Below are 23,647 nucleotides of genomic sequence, written 5' to 3'. Positions count from 1 at the left end.
GTTAAAAATGTTTTATCTTTCTCTTAAGTCCCTACCTATATATTCTTTCTAGATATACATAAATATATACAAAAACTCGAATTTTCCCAGTCCCTAATATCAGAATCGATGAAGATTTTCTAGTTAAAAAAATCTGCAAGCTTTAGGTTTTTTTAAAGTAAAACATTTTACTATCTATATACATATATAATTTTCGGATAGAGAGACTTTGGGATTATAGGATCCTCGGATCCTTCGTTCTTGAATAATCGCGTTAGCCTTCATATTCATCTCGTGGAATCAAACAATGGGAAACGTTTTATGTAACGAGTTTTTTCCCGCGACCGGCAACTTTAATGCAAACGATGGATTGCGCAACTAGATGCGCCAACTGTACATTTTGTTGCTAATATTCTCGTTCACTCGTGTAAATCGAAACGAACAGCGCAAGAGAGACATGAGAATATAAGATCAAGATCGCTAGGCACGGTGACGTAAGATACGGCAAAGGGTATATAAGAGATAGAAAAAAAAAATACAGCGTAAAGACATGCACAGAGTCCCGTCATGAAAAAATTGCATATATGCGTATATCTGCATTCACGTGTACGCAGTATATGCATATATGGCGTATATATGTGCATTTATACATGTGTATATGAGTGCATGTGTGTATATATATTACACACACGCGCGCGCGCACACACACACATACGTACACACACGCATATATATATGTATGTATGTATGTATGTATGTATGTATGTATGTATGTATGTATGTATGTATGTATGTATGTATGTATGTATGTATGTACACGTTATCTCGCACACATGGCATTTACGCGCATTCACGCAAATGGAGTTCGTTAATATGACATCACGCATACACACGCGCTTGCGCACGTGTAAGAACAGGGAGATGAACTCAAATCGCACCCACACACCATCGCAATCTTGAACACAACAAAAAAAAAGAAAAAAAAGAAAAAAAAAAGAAAAAAAAGAGAGAGAAAAAAAGATAGGTGTACAGTCCATTTGCTGATACCATGTCCCAAACCAACGAGAGTTTTTGTTATTATATTTTCTGTATATATATATCAACACACGTAATTAAAAACTACCACAATGACGAATGTAGCAAATGCACGATACCATCACCACAACACCAAGGGTTCATGTAATATACATATGTAGTTAAATATATATATATATATATATACACACAGACGGTGCATATTTGTGTCAATATGTATATGCATATATATATATATATACACACACACACACACACACACACACACACACACACACACACACACACACACACACACACACACACACACACACACACACACATATATATATGTACATATATGTTGTATATATATATACATATATAGAAAAAATCTTTCACTTTCTAAAATCACACTTAAAATTCACTACACTTGCCAGATTTGGAAATAGAGGGATGCTCGCTTCGTACGAGACCTACGTACGACTCGATTCGGGTCAAATTCTTGCAAAACGTGCATGCAGATCTCCCTCGATTTCTTAGATGTAACATATTTCCCATGCATTAACTGACAAAGAGATCGTTCTTTTCGTCCGCGAGATATCAAACGTCCAAGAGACTGTCTGAATGAATTAAACGCGATATCTACAGCAGGTCGTGAAATAATACATTAATAAATCTTTTATCACAATTATGGTCTGCAAGCGTAATATTTAATCGTGTTTGATTGTTAAAGTCGTGTCTAAGATAATATCGAACATCATCTTTACACAACATACGAGTTATTCGCAATAAGAACGATGTAGAATGCGAAACTCAAAAAACAAGGAAATATGTTAAATCTAAATGAAATTTTGGTCGTAAAATTGAAAATATGTGCAAGTCTTACCATCAAGTCCGTCTAGCATTTCCGGGGGATTATGGTGCTCGGATGATTCGATCCCCTGAATACCATCACTGAGCGCCCCTGCCGTGGCCCCTCCATCTTCTCCCATCAATCCAACTGGATGACCCTGTGCACATAAAACGATTACGTGTTTATAAATAAGCATTTGATAATAATGTAAAACTGATTTACGCTTCGAATATTACTCACATTTGGATAATAGTATGTGATGTTTTATTTAAATTGATAAGTAATATTTATTTCTTATATTTTTTTTTAAATAACAATAAAAAAAATAAATGTTTCGCGACAAAATTTTTAAAATGTGTTTCTAGATTTAAATGTAAAATAATATAATTTTGCATTACAAAAAATTAAATATTCTAATTAATATAATGTGGCAATAAATAATTTTTCCACTAGGCCTTTTTTTATTTCTAAATGTATATTATATTCAAATATATAAAGATCCATTACAAAACAATATCGTCTCAAAAGTATTTGTTTTAATATCCTTTTTTCTCGTATATTGAAAATTTTTTTGTATATTATGTATATAACTGTGATTTTAATATAACCATGTGTATTTTTTTTTACATCAAAATTTTTCTATAGTTTTCTCTGTCATCTCAAAAATATTCTACCTTTACCTTTACCATTGGAAAAATAAACATTTAACATATAAGATGGATTACATATTTTACTCAATCATTTGTTAAAATTACATAATTTTCGAAACTATAAAAATTTTACAAATCATTTTGTATACTATTCAAATGTTTTTATATAATTGTATATAAATTATACAAATATTATATAAATTATATACAAATTATATCGCAAAAATTATCGATCATAAGAAATATATATTATATGTTCTTTATGAAATAAAAATATTAATAAATCAGCTTTATTATATATATAATTTGCATTTTCTATACGATAAAATAATGTATATTATAATAGCATTTTTTACTGTTTTAACTTTACATATAACAATAACTTTAACATCAATAAAATTATTTGATGAAAAATATATAAAACTTCTACAAAATAATATTCAACAAAATGTGAATGCACTTGTGCAATTGCTGATGTAATAAAAACATGATAAATGGAATAAAATTCAAGAATCATAAAATATAAATTATAAAATATAAGAATAAAAAAAAATTTTTTTTAAAAGAATTTGGATATATCGATAAAAAATAGCCAAATAACAATACGCTTGTAACACATTTTGTTACAAATTCGTTATTACGATTTTTTATTACAAACTTGATTAAATTTAAATTTTAAAGCGGAAGACAAGAATTTAATTAAGATTTTGTACAAGTGCAGTGTGAATGTATTGTCAATATTGTATTTATAAATATTAATTTTTTTATATTAATTGAGCGAAACGAATTACAAGATAAATACAAGATAGGCACAAGTAGAATACGATAATAAATATCGAGGCTAGCACGTTTTTGTCGCGTAAGCGTAATTTTTTTTTGCTTCGCTTTCTTTAGTTACGCATAAATTATGTGCTTTACACTTATCGTGATGGTTCACAATTTCGAGTCTAAAATTGCCGTTTCCCGCTGCGAACGAAGTGCGAATTTCTGGTATAGATTCGCTCCACTTTCTACAGTATTTGCAAAACATAAGATTCGATTGTTCGTCATACTGCAACCAGGAATATGTTTCTAACCATGAGGGTTTAAATCTACTAGCTTTTCTACCTTGCGGAATAGAACGTTGCAAGCTCACGCACGATGTTGATTGAGTTACGGACATTTTCGGTTCCTGATTTATTTGTAGTGATCTATGCATATCACTATCAGTTTTAATATTCGGACTATATTCAGATAATAACGAATAAGATTGTATTGGATAAAAATTATTGTTCTTATACGAATGGTGCGAGTTTACAAGTACGGTTTGATTTAGATTATACGAATTTCCAGAAAATTCAGATGTAGTTCCTGACATATTGACACAGAGAGAACCTCCAGCCATGATGGCACTTTCGCGAGAAACTTGCACCACAGCCGAATCTGGATGATTTGGAGTCATGTTCTGTATATCCATAGTTTCGTCACTCTTCCCATCTCTCTGAACTTCCCACTCCATACTAGTCTGTCAACAGAGAAGGAAAGGATATGTGCTTAATCAACACATCTCGATCAATTGATCTCTTTTAGCAGAAAAGCCAATTCTGTAATTTTTAATTAGAAAATCCCTTCCTTCCCATGTCTGTTTTGACTGAGTAGTTGTAGGATGGCGATAAGTAATCGTCATCAATTGTGGGAACAGTAACGAAACTCCGTCATGAGGAAAATTATCTCCACAATATATTACAAGAACTTCGCACTTCATTCACGAATGTGCAAAGCGTTTTAATTAAGCGAGAAGAAGCGTCTTCGAAAAAACTACAGGTAAAATAAAAATATCTTAACAAATAAATAGGATCAGAATTACATGCTGGAATAATGTATACCAAAATGTCTTACATAAATACTTCACACCACAAAATGTTCAAGCAATTTATGCATGCATTTTTTTTAAGAAGTTGGGTATATAATCGATATATCACTCTTTAAAATAAAAAAATAATTTTAAAAAATTATATGTTATTATATAATATTATAGAATAATGTATAATATTATAGAAACAATACATCAAATATAAATGTGCATATATAGTGTATATTTTTTTCTTCCTTAGAATTATAGATATAGTAAAATGTCAAATAAAAAATAACTTTTTAATTCATATAGTCTTGTAAAATCAGATAAAAAAGCAAAAAAGCGTAAATACATTTCTTATCTTTTTTATCTTTTACATCAACATGATAAACAATATATCAGGAAATAATATATTTCTTTCAAATGCATAAACAATAATTGTAAATAATTTTTGAAATATTTAATCAATTTACATCGATAAAATAAAAAATAAATGCACATTTTTATTCTTACATATAATAACATGCAAAGTTTGAAAAATTTTAAATTATTGGAGTTACTATTTTATGTTATCAAATATGTGTATATTTGCTGAAAAGTTAATACACATGTTTAAAACTATATAGATGCAAAATATATAAAAAGAAATAATTAAAATGAAAACGTGTAATGCATAAACATAAAAGATTACTTACAGGGAGGGAAATATTGTCATGAAAGTCCGGTAAGTGATGATCCACCTCTTGTTTTATGGAAGCCTGTGGTTGTGAAGCAGGGGACATGGGTCGACCACCATCTTCCATCTCAACTCCCAGAGCATTATTTAACTTTGGAATTACAGGAGGACTTGATTTGTAACTACACTGCGAAGATGTCTGAAAACAATCAATTACAAATTTTCTCCATTTATTCTAAATGCTATATCTCTTATTTCAACAAAAAATCTGGTTAAGAAAAAAATTTTCTTAAAAAAAAAAAAAAAATAAACTCATCCATAAATTTGTTTGGTAAAAATAATAAATAGAATTATTACAATAAAAAGACAAGTTTTTGTTAAACAATAATATCTAAAAATATTATTGCATCATAAATTTGTAGTTAAATTATGCCCAATATTTTGGAGCAGATAAATTATATCTCATTTTGAATAAAATTTTTATATCAAAATATATAGAAACACCTTATGGTAATATCTGTCATGAATTATACAACAGATATTAGCTTTCAACCTCTCCAAGGCTACAAGTTATTTGGAAAGCTGTGCAATCACACACACACATACACATATAATGTTCATTGATAATAATGTGTGAGACCACAATCAAACAGATCTTTAAGCAGTAACATATGTTTACTGATATATAAACAGCATTTTAGGAAATCAGCATTTCTATACATTTATTCACAAAAACAGTCGTTGTGTGAAAATTTTTAAAATATATTATTTGATTTTAAAAACAAAAATTTTGATAAAAATATTAACACATTTTGATAAAAATATTAACACATAATTTATGCAGTTAACAAATAAAAATATAGCATATCTAGTGCTGTTGCAAAAAAATGTATTAGAAAATAAAATAAAATTTGTATTTAAGTTACATTCTAATAAAAATATTCCTTAAAAAATTACACTTTTGGGTAAACTTAAAGAAAAAATATAATGTTGCTCATTTCTAATATGATTTTCCTTAATTGAGCTTTAATATACAAAAAAATGGTATGTGCATAATTTGTGATATAAATGCATGTTAGAAAGAATAAAAAAATGAATAAAAATGATGTTATCTATTTTAAACACTTACAAAATATATGTTTATGTACCTGAGAATCGGATAAGAATCTTTCACTAGGTGGGCCAGAAAGGGAAACATCGTAGCTGCCTGAATGCTTTCTTTTCCTTTTCTCAGGATGAGATTGGAGATTAGGCGAATCGGTATGTCTGACTCCAGTTTGTGTTTCTGGCTCTGGTGATGGACTCTTTTCTTCCGTCTTGTTATTTACACTATTATCAGTGAGGCCTCTGATCTGCAATGCCTCCGCTGTTTTAAGGAACATCGGTAGCAGATGCTGACTAACGTTAACTTCGCCCTTATACATAAAGTGCAGCAATGCTTTCATCTCTGTATCATTGACATCTTTCAGGAATATAATTGGATGGGGATGGGTGTTTTGTATGAAAATGCTCTCAAAATATGGACTGCATGCAGATAGTATGGTCTGGTGCGCCTTGAATGTCTCTCCAACACATGCCAGGGTCACGTCACAAAGTGCCTCTCTAGCAAGCAGTGAGCTGAGGACATCTGTGAGGTTGGCTGGATGATTGTTCCACCGTAGACAATACTGCTGGTCCATCTTGTCTATCTCCAATCCCGACCCTACAACCAAACTAGTTGCCCTGAACTGTCTACATAAAAACCTATGCTCAAACCCTGGCTAACTGAATGCCTCCCTAACCCTTAAATCGCTAACTCACACACTTTCTCCACGCACACTCTCCTATCGACCTGACAATATCTCCCAGCAGATTAAATCGCGTCTCTAAATCCGCGCACAACGTCCTCCGTGCTTCTGCAAATGTGCCACATTGCAGTATAACTGTAAAACCCTTCAGGGTTCACGCCGCGCTACTATACGTGCAGAAAACATTTTTTCGCATAACCTTATCACCTGATCAAATTAAACCGCGACAAATTTCTACGCGATAAGCCGCGACACGGAGATCACCGCGAGGTTAGATCACTAATTGCGACGCAGTACGTGCCACCCACGTATACGATAATAATCCGATATATTCGGAGATAATGTTTTTGGCAATGTCAATATTCGCGAGGCTTGGGCGCCATTGTCGGCCGTGCTCGTCTAGCCTCCACGAGCCTCCTCGCGAAAACTCAACATTTGTTGATGCCCGATTTCTAACCACTCGTACTACCTACAGCGCAACGCTTTATTTACACCGATTTCACGCAGGTTACGCGCCATACATCGCGCGCCGTTCACGAAATAACGCCTCTATCTAACGTGCACACGTCGATTACTCACCTCTCGCAAACTTTTTGCCATTACAACGCCACCCGACCCTTAACGTCCACTGCCATACCAATCTGCCAATGCCTACGGCCTTATTTTTAAAATACTTTTGACCTTCGTGCATCTGCCGCGGGGGAATGGCGCGAAGGGCGCTCGGATTCAAACGCGCTTAAAGCAACACGTCGCGTCTTCTGTCAGATTACGAGCATCTGCGAGGTGCTGCAACTGGGACGTGCACGCGATTACGCGATATAACCGGAGTGTATCGCGCCCAAATACAAACAATTCGCGCTTTGCTCACCACCATATCGATCTGCGAGGCCAGCGTTCTTATTTTCCAAATAATGCACGCTTCCATACGTACGACTTTATACGATATATGGCGCGCAAGGCGCTCGATTCAAACACGCCGTCGACTATATCGTGCGCCTTACATCTCTGTTAAATGTTTTTAATGCTTATTGCAATTAATCGATTTTTATAAAAACGCGTTGGAATATTAAATCTATCTCCTTATTTATCAAAAATATTCAGAGATATGTATAATGTACTTGGTATTTTTTGTTAAAAAATATTAAATTATACAATTTGATTTTAATGGCAAAACGTAAAGATCTCATTTCTACTTCTTCCACTTATTATTTATTTATAAATTTATATTAAGGTGCAAAATATTTATTAAAAGCTAATTATATATGATGATTATTTAAAAGTAAATAATTCTGCAATAAAAAATGAATAGATAAACAGCTAATTTATTCAAACTTAGGCAAATAAGTTAAGATAAATATTCTTATCAATTTTTTTTCATAATAATTATTATATAAATTATGCTTTTGTAATTACGTAAAAGCTGCGATAGAACTTTAGCAACGTGTAATCTGAAGAGCAAATTAGCGGTTACTGTTATATTCAGAGTTGATTACTTTCGAGCAGTTCCCTCGATATAGTAACTTAATTTTACCTTTTCATTTAATTGTGATCATTTTTAACGCATACATTCGTTGCAAAACTTAGTTTAAGAGAAAAATCGGAGATAGTACATTAAAATATATTTAGTCCCTATATATAAAAAAAAATTTTTTTTCTGTGTGCTTGTAGTTGATTTACTTTTTTCCAAGAAACTTTATACTCGATTTTTAAAAAATGTATTGTATTTTTTGCTTAATATTAATGTATAAAAAACTGTAAAAAATAACAATTTATTATTTTTAATTGTTCTTATCTTTTAAAAGAAATGTAAATATAATTTAAGAAAAATAGAAAATTAATTTAAAAATAATTGAGCAAATATATTTTTGAATCGTTATAAAAAATATGAATGTGATATATTTGCATTTTTATGTTGCTAGTTGTGGAATTTAATATTTCTATGGAAGAGAGATAACAAATTATCAATTAAAGAATGTCAATACAATTTTACTATCCAATGTTTTTCTCTTTATTTGCGAAAAAAAAGGAAACTAATAATGTTTACTTATAAATTCCAATATATTTTATGATCTTTTACCTATTTATGTATTTTATGATATATGTATTTATGAAGACGGATGCTTTATATAAGATGTTAATACCCTAAACAAAAAAATTTAGTGCTATTATTTTCTGCAACATCTTTCTTTCTAATACGAGAGATTCTACGAACGTTTGTGTAAATCGCAATTGAAAATGCAGATTAAATTCGAGAGTATAACTCACGTAAATACCAGTCGTCAACATACAACGTATAAAAAGGAGATTCTCATGGTTTCATCCATTTGGTTAAGCGTGGAGCTTAACAGCGCGAGAAAAATCGTACGCGTGCGTTCCACGATCGCGTTTTCCCTCCAGTTTTCTACTCGACGTCGTCATAGCTACTGAAAGAACTTTGTGCTCAGTCGAGAACAGTACTCGATACATTAAAGAGAAAATTCCGCGGAAGAGCGGAAAATCGCGATACACAAATCGGATCCTCCAGCTTCATTTAACAGTAATAAACGGTAATTTGCGCAAATCGTGGAGTTTCTGATATTAATTTGATACTATCCTTATCCCTTTCCCCTTTTCCACAAACGATAATCGTGTTACGATCGCGCGAAATCAATAGGCAACGAGGAAAGTTGGAAAATCTCCTCAACCGAGTTTTCCAACGCGGATTTACAAGCTTTGAACGGCTGTTAACAGATTTAATCCGCGCTTTCATTGGCATCGCTGAAAATTATGACTCACGAGTATATCTCGCTCAAAGATAGAAACACGATAAATAAAATAAAATGGTCATATGTCAAAACGATGATACGAACGCGATGTAAATGGGAAATTCAATAGTCCCGCATCCCCTTTTTTTTAATACAATAATATCGCAATTTAAAACCGTTTAAAAAATACCTAATTAATCGCGTTCGCTATAAAAATTTGTTGCAATATCCGTCATTTAAATTTTATCTCGCATTTTCGCGCTTCATTTCCAAATAGTTGGAAGCTGATCTACGAATGGAATTCATTTCGCAATTACGGACATGTTCTAATTGTACCCAATTTCATGTCGCAATTTCCTGTTTTCCTTAAATGAGATATTAATAATAGAATGCAAAACGCGCGGAAGCTACATACATTTCGAGGTTCAAAAGACACTGAATAATATCACGTTTAAAGAGCTTCTGTGACATCATACAAATACATTGTGTATCCACTGTACACAAAACTATATATTAGATTCTCTCGTAGGTAACATTTAAACTATTAATATTTCAATATTATGTTAGCGAGAACGTCTATTTTTTACGATACTCATAACAAGAGATCAAAAAAAGATAGTAGAAAGAATGTTTTGTCGTGCAACTTTGAAAGTTAAAAAAGAATTCTGGCATTTTAATATGATTCTATAAGATTTTGATGTTTCATAAGATTTACATCTCCAATTATAGTCCCTCTATCAAATATTATTTAATTATAGCTATTATTATAAGAGAATTGAGATTTCAAAATCTATTTTACGCGTAAGTCAACTGAATTCAACGACAAGTAATTAACCCGATAATAAACCCGATTATGGAAGATTGTTTAATTACACGTCACAAAGTTCCCTTCTTTCGGCATTTATTAAATTAAACGCGCGCGCTAAGAACGCTGATATACAAAAATTCTTTTTGGCCTGTTTTAATAACAACGTATGAGCTTTAATAAAGTTTACGTAATTAGTTCTACCACGTCATACGCGCTTCTTTGTTAAGCAAATTCACTCTCTAACAAACTACTCACCGAGACGATATTCGAGAAGAGACGAATGTCATCTCATTCACATTTTCAATACAAGAAGTTATGTGTGTGTGTGTGTGAGTAAAGCATCGAGACATTTGAAGGACTCCTCAAAGTAATCTTTACTTGACATCGTGTTCAAATTGATTAAAAATCGTCAACACAAAAAGAAAAGATTGCTTTCTCTTATCCTCTTCGATATATGCAACTTATAAATGCATTTAAATGCATCGATATTATATAATTAATTCCACGTATTTAACAAGGCTAATATTCTTGTCGGAAAATGATTCTCTTTCGTAAAAAAAAAAAACAATGAAAATATTTTCTCTTTTGGGGGAAACAGACCTGTGTATTCTGCATGTCGGCGGTCATCACCGCGACCGTCCACGCGATTAAGCGGGGCCGACCTTGGCCCTTTGACGCCGGAAGCGTGACGTTGGAGCCGACGAAATGCATCGGCGATCGATGCATTTCCCGCAGCTGTAGCGCAACCGCGCGGGCCGGGAAAACGTCGCTTTCGGCACAAGGTTGCAGCGCGCTTTATCTTCCGGATGCTGCCCAAAGTTCATCTTCAACGCGTAGATCTTCACGCGCTGCACGCGAGCGTGAATTCCCGTTTTTTATATATCGATTTTTATATATTGATATTTAACCAAGTCTCTCGGATTTTTTTTTTTGAGCAAAGTACAGTTTCATGAAACGTAAAAAAATAGACTTTCGCTTTGAGCAATGAGCATAGAAAAATAGAAACTACTTGACTCTTTTTCTCTCTCTCTCTCTGTCTCTTTTTGTATCTCCGTCGACGTAAACGCGCAAAGAGTCGAAGAGACGCCAGCGTTTCTATTTCTGCGAGATTCCCGCCTGGCGCCTTGGATCGATTAGGAATTGAAAGTTCGAGTGACGCAAACAGAAGCGATAACGTGGAAACATTCGGAAAAGCTTTATATAGAACGCTCTCGCGCCGATAAAGGACGCACCGCTGCACATTCGAACATGCATTTTTCCCAATTACAATACATTCGCGGAACAAAGAAGCGGACGGGAAGGGCGTGCACTTTTGAAGCACAAAATCTTCAAACGAAATTGTTTTTTTGCGAGTAAATGCCACGCCATTGACGTACAACGCCGTTACGACATTGCTCTCACGTTTAATACGCTGCGATTTTTTAGCAAATATACGACGAAGCGGAGAAACGTATTCGAGAATTCCGCGTTTCAAAACATCCTTCCAAATGACTCGAGAGACCAGAGCAGAGCGATTCGAATAATAGAAACGCTTTGAAACGACCCGAGTAACCATCCTCGCAAAAGTGATGGGAGTCGGAAAATTTTGGAGAACTAAGTTCATTTGGGAGTATCTGTCTCTCGGTACCATCGCGGAAAGTTATTCGACTCGTCTTCTTGCGAGAGTAGTCTATTCTTCGAATGGCGACCCAGAATCCCTCTCCGAGTGATTTTTCCAACATCTTTATATTCAGATGCCTTGCAAGAACGTAAATAAAATTAGAAGAATTTATTTTTCTTTTCCAATTTACCGTGTGTCGAAAGAAATACAATACTGATCTGAGACCTCGGTGATTGAATGGATATTGATTGTTGACAGCAAGAGCCACGACTTGAGTTGGTGTCCGAATATAAATGTCGCGCGGAACCATCTCGACAACGATTATAAGAACGGCAAGGACACAATGATCGCGTCGAGAGGTATCGCAGAGGGGATTAAACGCGAGCGTATCTTCTGCCGGGAAAACAAAGCGGCTTGGCCGTTCTTTGTTACGGAAAATAAAAAGAAGTAAAACGCGACGGTGAAGTTAAGCGGGAAAGTTATCCGCGATTAGCGCGCCTCGCGATAAACGCGCGATTAAATTTGCATAATAAGCGGCGAATTATTTCACAACACGGCGCTAGACGGCAGATTAAAAATTAAGCTTGACGTAGAGCGGCGGCATTAACCACGCGTATGGTGTGTGTATGAGAGACATAGCCGCCACCGTTTCCGCTGCTACTGTTACGACGCGCGAAAAAAATGCGGCCAAGTACGCTGAAATGCGAAGCTGAAATTAGTTAACATTCGTAACAGCGCGCCTCCATTCATTATTAACGCACTATGAATTGTACGATTATCTCCGCGCAAAAATTAATTGAAATCAATGGCAATATTTCCTGCGATCCGAATCAAGTCAAATATTATATTTTCCGCCAAAAGAGCGATGTTAATCGACATCGTTCAAATAGAAGCATCAGTGCCTGTAATTCACGTTAAAGTTCAACCAATCTTTCGTCTTTTGACAATATATATCTTTAATTATTATATTAAAATTCTCTCTACTTTTATGTAAAAAGGTATTGTGCGTTTAGGTATTTTTTAGATGATAAATATTTTTCAAAAATGATATTTTTTTTTTGTAAATTACTTACACATTATGTATGATTTTGTTTTATAAATCAGTTTTCCAAAGAAATTATTCGTTTACTAATTTTTTTCTTCTTTTAAATAAAAAAAAAATAAGATCTCTTTCTAAGACAAGTTTTTCAAGGAAGCAATTTTTCACGGATCATCTAACGCGTCAAATATGCAAAAATAAAACTTACGTTTCAGATATTAAATTTTTCCAAGGTTGTAATCTATCGCTATGCAAAATTCTATTTTATCAAAATCGTTCTGGCTCGAACGAGGAAGAAGCAAGCCAAGATAAGACTGCCTTGGACGGCACGTTTCTTGAACGTGCGGCATATTTCATCGGAAATACCATGCATCTTTTACTGAAGGCGCAGTAATAATACTCGTGCAAACGAATAGCGAAAATATGGAAATTCGAATCCGACCATGCCGTCCCATCGTAAATAATTGCATCCTTGCACCTGCCCACGCAGCTTTCGAAACCGGCGCGAAATCCGCATACGTTACTGCGCATTTTTCCCGCTAACGAGCTTGTCTCTATTTGACTCGATGTCGAACTGATAAACAACTGGTTTGATGGAGCGTGTTATGAAATGTCAAATAACAAGATTAATATTCAGTCGTCATATTTACGACCATTCCTTTATCTACGATGTTTTGCGAATATAAAGATACACGCCACTTTCTCTGGTATGATTTCCCGCTATTTTTCCCGACAACGACACATCTCTCGGATCGTGTCCTCGCCGAATTTTCCACTCGATTCGCGATTAATTCTTATTTACGTAGCGCGGGTGAAAGCTCATCAGAAAATGTATTACGGTACACGCGCGCCGCTTCTCTCCATGCAAATTTATTCCCCGCTGTAATTCGTAGCCTTCAAGATAGCAAGCAGGAAACGAGCGCAAGTGACAGTACATTGCGGCGAGCAATTTCGAAGCGACGTCGACGGGACGTCGCGACGCACGGCCCTCCTGTCCCTCCGTTCATTTTTCCACCCCCGTAAGAAAAGTCGGACGGCGGAAACGCGCGTGCTATCGATCGCGAGGTCGATAAATCCCCTCCCCGTGGCGTTCCCGCCCTTTTCCGATCGTGGGGAAAACGCGACGCGGCGCGTCCCGCCACGGCAACAAGAATTGCGAAAGGTCGACGCGCCAATTCCAATGTGGTTTGACTTTCCGTTGTCGGCGAGTCTCGGACACATCGTTACCTGGTTTATTGAAATTCGTGAACATGAAATCCCGTCGGCCTCCCGCAGCCTTCGGTGGCGCGTAGAGCCGTGTCGTTGTCGTACGTGATCTTCTTCGGGCGCTGCGCTCCTGAAGACGGGATGGACGATCTTCCGTCGGCGATCTTCCACGAGGAAGCCCCTCTTCCGCTCCCGCTTCCAGAAGTGGCCGCGGGCCTTCGGAGGATTCTCGTTGCACCGAAAGTCTTTCGCGATGAGTACAATGCGTGTTTACTTTCGCGCACTCGGATTATCAACTCGCACTCGTACCCGTACGTATCGGCTTGCGCGCCAAGTCCTTTCAGCTCGTCTCAGTCATCGTCTCTTTCGCGCAAATTTGCAATCAGCGAGATCGAAATTCAACGACGACGCGTGTGACACACGTTATCACGGTGCGCGCGTATCACAGCGAACTCGAGATGTTAGCAGAAACTCGAGGATGCAACATCGACGATGGGAAACGGTTACGGCGCAGTGAATAACAGCGCGAGTTCGTCGGGGATGATCAACGGAGTGGCGTGTGTGCACTAAGTTGGCCGCGGAGCGCGACTGAGGCCAGGGGTGGCACCGAGAGAGAGGGTGACGTGGATGCAGGTCGACGTGTACGCTGCACGGGCGCATCCCCCCTAATGAATGCACCAGGCATGTGCGAGGGATTTTATGTTCACCGCCGCTACCGCCGCCACCGCTGTGCTGCCTTCCCTCCGTTTACCCTCCGCTGCTCTACCGGCACCACCCGAGGATCGCTGCTGCCGCCGTCATCGCCGCCGCTACTACCACCACCCTTGCTGCTCTCTAGCTTTCCCTCCCGCACTCCCTTCGCGTTCGCTTTCCTCCCCTTCCCCTGACTGACATGTCCTCCACCTCGCCACCCCCGCGATCCCTCTCGCCTTCTCGCCTCTGTTCCTTTCTCTCTCTCTCTTGTTTTCTTTTTCTCTCTCTCTCTCTCTCTCCCATTCTCTTTATTGCGCTCGTTGGCACATCGAGTCGAGTTGAACCCCCTTTTCGCGCGCCACCCGATAGTGCAACCCGCCACCCAGCACAACCAGACGCGCGCCGCTTCCCGGGTCCGGCGTGGGGCGGTTTTGCCCCGTATGGCGGAAGCCACCGCCGCGCTCCTGGGGCTGTGCCCGGTTTTCGCCTCCTCCTGCGTGCCTGCGGACCGTACTCTGCATCCGCCGATTGGTACGCACAACTCACCCGCCCGTACGCAGATCCTCTCCTGTGCACCTGCACACGATTGCTCGCTATATTTCCTCGTGTCCTTCCCCGTCCTCTTCGCACCCCCGCCAAACACGCAACTCTCGTCCTTCTTCAAACTTTCACCCCCACTCTCCCCCGTTGCTCTTTGTACACTGTCTGTCTCCCTTTCGCGTTTACTTGCACCGTATCTCTCTCATCTTCTGCTCGTTCTTACTCATCGTCTCCATCAGCCGAGTTTCCTTGGTCTTCGCCGTTTGGTTCGCGCCGTTTATCTTTGTCGAGTGTCGTGCTCTCGATCCCCGAGTTGAGACATCGCACTCGCAGCCGCATATCCTGTACTGAACGCCGGGAACGTCGCCAAAATCTGCCGAAGGTTTATATCTTCGAGTTCCTGACACGTTCGCGGTCGTAAGGGGTGTGAAGGATAATTTCGCGTCGCAGCATTCTCCGAGGGGCGATCGATAAATCGATTCTATAATCACGATCGCATCGTTGCTCGAGAATTTACGTAACGGTCATTACAATCAATTTCAATTTCGTGTTAATTCTTTTCGCTATGCAGCAACTTTTTATAATTTTCGGTCAAATTTTTTTTATTTATTAGTAATTGTTGTCTCGCGAATAAGTTTATTCATCTTACAGGAATAGAGTATGCAATAATTCTATAAAGATCAGCCGCGCGGGACAATGTCGCAAAAATAAATTCAATACACGTTTTAGCCCTTTCGAGCGTAATGCATTGCCAATTTCGAGTGTAATTCCGTTACCTTGCTTTGTGCTTCGAGCCACTCCATCTACCATCTTTGCAATAAATTAATTTACCGGCAAACAACTTAGCACATTATATAACGAACGGGCGAATGTACTTTCAACATCAAACATTTTTGCGCTTGTTACGTTCTCAAATACGATTGTGGAAAGGCGGTGGATATCTCAGAGTACCAATATTTCTCAGAGTTCAAAGAGATCTCTGAAATTTTCTGCTTCAAGAAAAAAATGCAAATTGATCCATTTGTTCCATCTGATCAAAGATATACTCTTTCGTATAAACCTTAAAAATTCATATCGAAAAACATGTAATTTGATATTAGTTTAATTCTAACAGATGAAATCTTTATAATTATTCGTAATGAGAAATCTATAGACGAAGATTAACTAAACGATATTATACACTGGATTATGCGCCTCAATTATCCCGGAGTTTCAAGACTTAGCTTACATATGTAGTGGTATTACAAAACGTAATGTCACTCCTTCGTTTCACAGTAACTAGCCGGTTGCCAATTTCCTGCTCTTCCCAAGCCCCGTTTCTACTCCACGAAAGTACTATTTCAGAAAATGTCACGCAAGAGAGAGCATCGCGCGCCCTTGTTGACGTTATTTTAATTGAACCGTATATAGTATCATCTTATCGCTGTTGCGTCTTCATCATCATGGTTGTCATTGTGGCGGAACCACGGCGGCGACGTGTCTGAGGGCATGGCTGCCATTAACAAGGCATGACAACAAATCTCTCTCTCTCTTTGACTTATGTTAATATTACAGAACGTTAATATTACCGTATGCGCTTCTAGCTACAGGCAATTAAATATTCTTCGCGTGCCTATCATTTGCATGCGAACTTCTTGATTTAAGATAAAGTTTCTCTTCAAATAAAAATTTTAGATAAAATATAATTTAAGATTTTTTAATTTAATAAAATAACAATAATATCATATAATCTAAAATTGAAAAATATATATATATAAAAAGAAGATTATATAATTGAAATAAAAGAGAATATTTATAAATATTATAGTCTTATAAAATATATTATAGTCTTTCAAAAATAAAAATTCGAGATAAATCTAATTCATTTATAAAGAGATATAAGATAAACTCTTTAAAGATTTAAATTTTAACGAAGAATTAAAAATTCTCGTTTGTGCAGCAAATATTATAATTCTGTATTTGGCAAAACGCCAAATTTGTTTCATCAACTATTATCATACAACGATTCTGTAAAGTTTATTAAAAAAAATTTTTATTTGCTGAATGTTTTACACAAATAGAATTAAAACGATTAAATTGAAGAAGTGATAAATAGCTATTTAATTGTAAAAACTTCAACTACAAGAGTTGGATACTTTCTTCGTTTCGCGACAAGCTCGACTAGATAGCAGCACGACTAAATCTCTTAGTAAAAAATGGGATCCGCGTTGTCTTATTTAAAATGCATACACAATGAGATCGCTAAGTGGTCGGGTTACTACATCTACAAGCCGCCGGAAGGAGGAAGAAACCGCACAGCACGGCTAAAGAAAAGAGGATGACTATCACAACGAGAGAGGGTGAGTCAGCTTAAGCGGCATACAAGTTGATAGTACATATTCAGATGAAATCTTTCGCGTTTGGCCGTCGGGAGAGTCGAGCTTTAATAAACTTCGCAAGCTTTTCCGTGCGGCGGCCAAGTACGTACCAACCGTCAAGTGCAAGCTTAGAAGCTTAGCAGCTCATAAGTACGTATAAACCAGGGCGGAAGTAGTGGAGGGTACGCACGCGGAAAGAAAGAAGACGAGAGGGCAGGAACGAGAGAGTGGATGAGAGAGAGAAATGGTTTTCGCTTTACTCTGATTTCGTTTAATTCTGAACGTAGCAACAAATATGTATTAAAGCATTTTGAAAAAATAAAAATTTTTTAAAAATTAGCAGTTTTATAATTTTAGAGAATTTCAAATATTTTAAGAAAGCACAAAATTTGGTGCACAAAATTTATGATTCTTGAAATTCAAGCCAGAAAGGTGTGACAATTCATCGTTAAGGCTTATAAAATTAAGACACGAGATATAGGCGCGTACAGTTATGTGAAAAAATTCAGAATACAAGTCAATAATCAATTGTCTGTAATCAAAATAATGACAAATACTTGAAGAGAGAACTGTGATTACTCGGAACACTTTGTATATCGAAGAAAAATTACTGCCATAAAGATAGCAAGAGTAAACCGTGCTTTCGTAAATTGAGTACGAGTTTTTCAGTTAATCGTCGTGTTCGTACCTTTCGTTCTCAACAAGGTGTTCTCTCTTTCTCTCCTTCCGCTCTCTTCTATCTTTTTTTTTTTGCGACCGTGTGATTCCGCGAGCCAACCCGCCGACAACAGCACGGTTCACTCCTACTTGAAAAGCTCCGACGAGAGCCGTAGAAGGAAAGAAAAAAAAACAAGTTGCACGAGCTGCATGGGGAAAAACTGAAAAATGGAAGTCTCGACACTTTCTCTTCTCGACATCACGTCACCGCGTCATTGCCGAAGCGTAATGTAAAATGGGACCAGATCCTCCTGATGAACAACGAACTTTATTTAAGTGGTCCAGTTATACAAATAAATCCCGCAACAGGCACAGAATATTAAACGGTTCAGGCCGTTTTCGATGCGCCCTTCACGACAACGAATCGCTATCTTACATATTTGATTGAACTATCAAATATTAAGATATTAAGAGAAGCGTGGCTCTGTACATAGCAGATTTTTATATTCTTTTTCTTCACAATTATATTTCTTCAATATATTTGTTGAAAGCAATATAAACGTAATTAGAAAATAAAGATCCAAAGTAGTTAGAAACTTGAAATATCACGAGACGCATTTTATTTCGCGTTAATATCTGGAATGTATATAAAGTTTAAGACTGAATTAACAGATGTAATTTTTCCTTCCTCTATAAAATTAAACTACACATTTAGATGCAGAGAATTTAATAAGCATGATATAATTTCTTGCGAAATTAATTCCGCGTGGGAATTTCAGAAATAGGGGAAAAAAAATTTTTTTTCCGTGCATACATCTAATAATATCGGTCCGCGCAATAATCATTCCATTAATTTGTTGCGTATCATTGATGCAATCTGACGGGAGCTATTTTAATTTATCGTTGTTGGGCCCAGAGGGCATCGATTTATTCTCGTCGGTTTGCTAACTGGTCAACACGAAATTGCGAAATTTCGCGATGAATTTATGCAGCCATGATTCGTTCTCTATATAAAACTGTCGTTGCCATCTCGCTTTCTGTCTTCGCCCGCGGCGATTCGAAATAACACGGGTACACTCGTTCGAAGAGGAATCGCGTGCACGAGTGCATTGTAAACTGCTGCGGCCGCTTTGTAAAAGAAGCTAACAAAAATGCAACACCGCGTCAAAGAATAGTTTGGCGTGTACACATATATGCGAATTGAGCGAGCGCGTGACAATTTCGACAAACGCCAAACGAGAACAAACGCGGAAGCGTAATCGATATCGCGCGCGCTTCCATTTTACATCTGCCATCCGAGTTTGATATCCGTTTATCACCGGCTTGTCGAATATAATCCGCGATTTCGAATTGCGTAATTAAATTACCCGAGTCGTCTAAGGTTCGTATAATGATCGCTTCGTTCGTCGGTTCGTCGATGACGACACGGAGACGCCAGCGGGTCATCTTTGATCTCGTTTTCTACCGGAATTACACGATCCAATTCCTCCTCGTTTCTATATCATTTACTCTGCGGGAGTGCGGGTTCTTAAGGGACTTCTCCCGGAAACTGGCATACTCGCTCACCGCCGCTTATTTTTGTTCGACCGCGGTGAAAATCGCACGCCCGCAACCCCCCGTACGTCCGTCATCCGAAATACGACAATGTTCTCCATTCATCCCGGGATGCACGAAAAGCGCACGCTAATGAATTTCGGAAGGGCAAACATTCACTGATTACCCTATTCGCTATCCACGTGGACACAAATATTGGCCTCGTGGTGTGTATAAATATATATAAATATAATGATGGAATTGTGGGAAAGCGTGGGATCTTATACTGGTTGGACGATTGCAAGCTCTCCCGAAGAGAGAGAGCATTCTAAATATAAACAGAATAATTCAAGGAGACGACGTACAAGCTGCTCGATTGTCCAATTATGATAAATGTGAGGTTTTTAAACTTGCAATTTTAGTCAACCCCGATACAAATCCAGATTCTGATTCCCATGCCTTACCCTAACATTAATTTTCTGTTTTTCCAGCAGATGAATGTAAACAGAATTTTTTTGTCAAATTTTTTCTAGTCTGGTAAATCGAATGCAGTTAATTAGCAACGAATAGGACTGTCAAGATGTTTTCGCGAAAAAATAGCAAACGATTGCAACAACGAACAGATTGCAACGTAAATAATTAGCTTCTTATTTTAAACTCGACAACTTTATGTCATCGTAATGATTAATATTTCTGAGATAAACCTCACTTTATATTAAGTCCATTAGATGAAACAATTTTTATTTAATATGACATGAATGATAATAATTTGCATCATTATATTAATTTTCTGCTGTTAAAAATATTCAACTTAATATTTAATAGAGTATAGAGTATAGAATAATATATTTATGCTCCATACAAAAAATATATCACTTAATAATGCAGTATTACTTAACAAATTTAATTCCTCAATTTTCTTTCAATCTGCATGAAATCAAACATTATTCGCGACGCATCTGAACAATAGATTCTGCGAATCCTCGCCATGTTTGCCCGACGTTTTTCAATTTCGAGAGTCATTGTACAGTGGGCTTAAAAGTGGAGTGTGTAATGTCGTTTCCGGCGCGAGAACGACAGGAGAGAACGGCGCGAAACAAGCTCGAGAATGCAGAGTCAGTTTGCAATATGCACCCCTAAAGGATGACGGGAAAAGAGAGAAAGAAAGAGCGAGAGAAAACGCGCGGCCAGGCAAGGAAACTGGAGAGGAAATTAACGACTCCATCTCTTTTCTTTTTCAACGTCAATTTTATTGCGACTTCCCGGCTCTTCACAGGCAAGATCCGTCTCCACTCCGGATAGCGAATGTCGGCTCTTTTGATTGCCGGAGATCTGACGAGGAGCTACTCTTGAGATACAACGAGATACGAGACGATAAAGACAGAGTAAGCATAATCGATAGCTACGCCCTTTTCTCTCTCGCACGCGTACTTATCCTTTGCCACTTGTTCTCTCTCTCTCTCTCTCCCTCTTTTTCTCTCTTGTTTCTACATCTCTCTTTCCTCACTTTCTCACGCTGTTACGTGCATATTCTTTCGTAGCTATTCATCCTCTATCATTCCTTCTCCCGATTCACTGAGTTTTCACGCAAGGTTTCCCCACGATTTTTCGTCTTCGATTCTCGCACTTTAACGCGACGTTTGTATCCAGTTTCGCGACGATACCTATTATATGTGACACCCGCACAACGACATCGTCGATAATGACAATGACGGCTATGCCTTTCTCTTTATGTCACCCTTTTCACTAACCATTTTCTTTCCCCGTATAACCTTTGTTTATTTGTTGCCGGTTCGATCGAACTTTCACATCTCTTTTTTTCTATCGTTCATACTTTCGAAACGTCAAAAGCGACGAGGTATAAGTATATTATATCAAACGCTTCCTGATTTACGACAGTTTCTACATTGCCTGGCAATGATTCGTTCACCTCACAAGGAAACGGAACGAATTGTTCAGCAATATACCAAAGTGCAATGTTCCTAACGCTCAAATTAAATTATTAAAAAAAAATTATTTAAAAAACTGAGAATACATGAAAAAAGTAAAAGATCTTAAAATTAATTCGTGCAAATAATTAAGAAATATTAAAAATCGTAGAATATGTTATCTTTAATTGCATATGATATGTTATCTTTAATTATAAAAATAAAAACAAGTTTTCTTAAATTAATGCAATTAAATCTAAATACGTGAATCGAAATATCCTATTATACGAAAAAGAAAATATAAAAAAAAACTTTTAATGCGAAAATGTAAATATCGTTACGTGTTTGAATATAGATCACTTGTTCATTATATGATAAACTCTCCTTCTCTGTCCCCTCACCTCGGGTACTACCAGCTGAACGGTCGATAAATAATGTCATATGCGCGTTACACGCAAGTCTTGTGGAATAATTTTGCAGTTTAAAACAAGTGGTAGCTCGAACAGGAAAGAAAAGAAAATAACTGCATAAGAGATGGTTAAAGAGAGAGTTGCAGTTTAAAGAAATATGAAAGAGAAGAATAGAAGCACAGAACTAATATCGCGGAAACATCGACCGACTTGCGCAAGCTATCAAGATAATATCGCACGAAATATCCTAGCAGATTTAACCCTGTAACGGATGGATTGCATATAAACGATATGTAACATGAGGTTTATAAAACTTCTATATGTAATTTTATGCAAAATTAAAAAGATTAATCTCGCTAACACTTCTCTCGTGTTCTGTATAACAACTTTCCAGGAAAAGTTAAAAGCTTAATCGACATCGCTGCATCTTTATGAGCTTTTACATAAAAAAAAAAAATGATGGTAAAATATTTATAAAATGATCAAACGAGAGAGAATAAAAGCAAAAGCACCAAATGGAAAGTCTTTTACTTCATTTGAACTTTTATACACTCCATTCATCAAGTCATCCACCATGTGATTTATCAATTATTCATACCATTCGTTATTCATGAAGTAAAGTCTGATACTAATAATCATCACTTAATTCTACTTGGCATTCAGTCGCCTTTATCACTTACAAAAAGATCACCGCTGGAAAAGTCCAGGACTCCGTTAACAGCTCCGTCGTTGTTGTCCGCATCAAAAAATTAATCGTAGATATTTTTGAAACGTCAAAGATTTTCCCAGGGAAAGCCAGCGTGTTTTCTAAAATGTCAACAATGCCAAGTCAAATTTTAGAGTTTTTTAAATTTCTTTCACAATTGAAACAAAAATATATTATATATATATATATATATATATATATATATATATATATATACATATATATATTACTCTTTTCTTTTCTTAATAAATGCTTCATTTCTAAAAGATAAAACTTTACTTGTAAAAGAAAAATTCGCGTCACAGAAATAACAATGAGAAAATAATTTACTCGTTTTAATTACATCTATGCATATTTTCTTTTTTCATAACTTAAACATTTAATGCTATAATTGATGCAAAAACGCAAGACGATAATTAAAACAAGCAAGAATATTGCATGATAAAAACCATTCTGCAATCTCATCGGAGAATTTCGCTTTTACAATCCCTCGATTCGCATGCGGAGTTAATATAGGGAAATATATATACGACCACTGATTGTTCCGGTAAAGTTAGCAAGGAATGCGACTACCCCTATGCGAATAGAAGATACATAACGTGACTATGTATGTTAGAGAAAGAGAGAGAG

The 23,647-nt window shown here is 36.6% G+C and overlaps 1 protein-coding gene across 12 annotated transcripts in view; it reads right to left on the bottom strand.

Moving 5' to 3' along the window:
• Positions 1-23,647, bottom strand: part of LOC126853945 (protein tramtrack, beta isoform-like) — a 72,123-nt gene that overhangs the window by 44,246 nt on the left and 4,230 nt on the right. For 8 of the 12 annotated variants that reach the window (XM_050600178.1, XM_050600172.1, XM_050600173.1 and 5 more), the window contains exons 1-4: positions 7,376-7,512; positions 6,158-6,711; positions 5,029-5,208; positions 1,883-2,006 (exon numbers count right to left, since the gene is read on the bottom strand). In XM_050600178.1, coding sequence (XP_050456135.1) covers positions 1,883-2,006; positions 5,029-5,208; positions 6,158-6,711; positions 7,376-7,487 — 970 coding nt within the window. In that variant the 5' untranslated portion in view covers positions 7,488-7,512. Of the gene's footprint in view, positions 1-1,882; positions 2,007-3,069; positions 4,004-5,028; positions 5,209-6,157; positions 6,712-6,809; positions 7,350-7,375; positions 7,513-10,948; positions 11,959-22,991; positions 23,119-23,647 lie in introns of those variants that run through there. The other 4 variants (XM_050600169.1, XM_050600168.1, XM_050600167.1 and 1 more) reach the window with 4 other exon arrangements.

The sequence above is a fragment of the Cataglyphis hispanica genome, chromosome 13 (genome assembly GCF_021464435.1).
Source record: "Cataglyphis hispanica isolate Lineage 1 chromosome 13, ULB_Chis1_1.0, whole genome shotgun sequence".
Classification (NCBI taxonomy): domain Eukaryota; kingdom Metazoa; phylum Arthropoda; class Insecta; order Hymenoptera; family Formicidae; genus Cataglyphis; species Cataglyphis hispanica.
The sequence above is the reverse complement of the archived record's forward strand: the minus strand, read 5'-3'. Positions and strand labels throughout refer to the sequence as shown.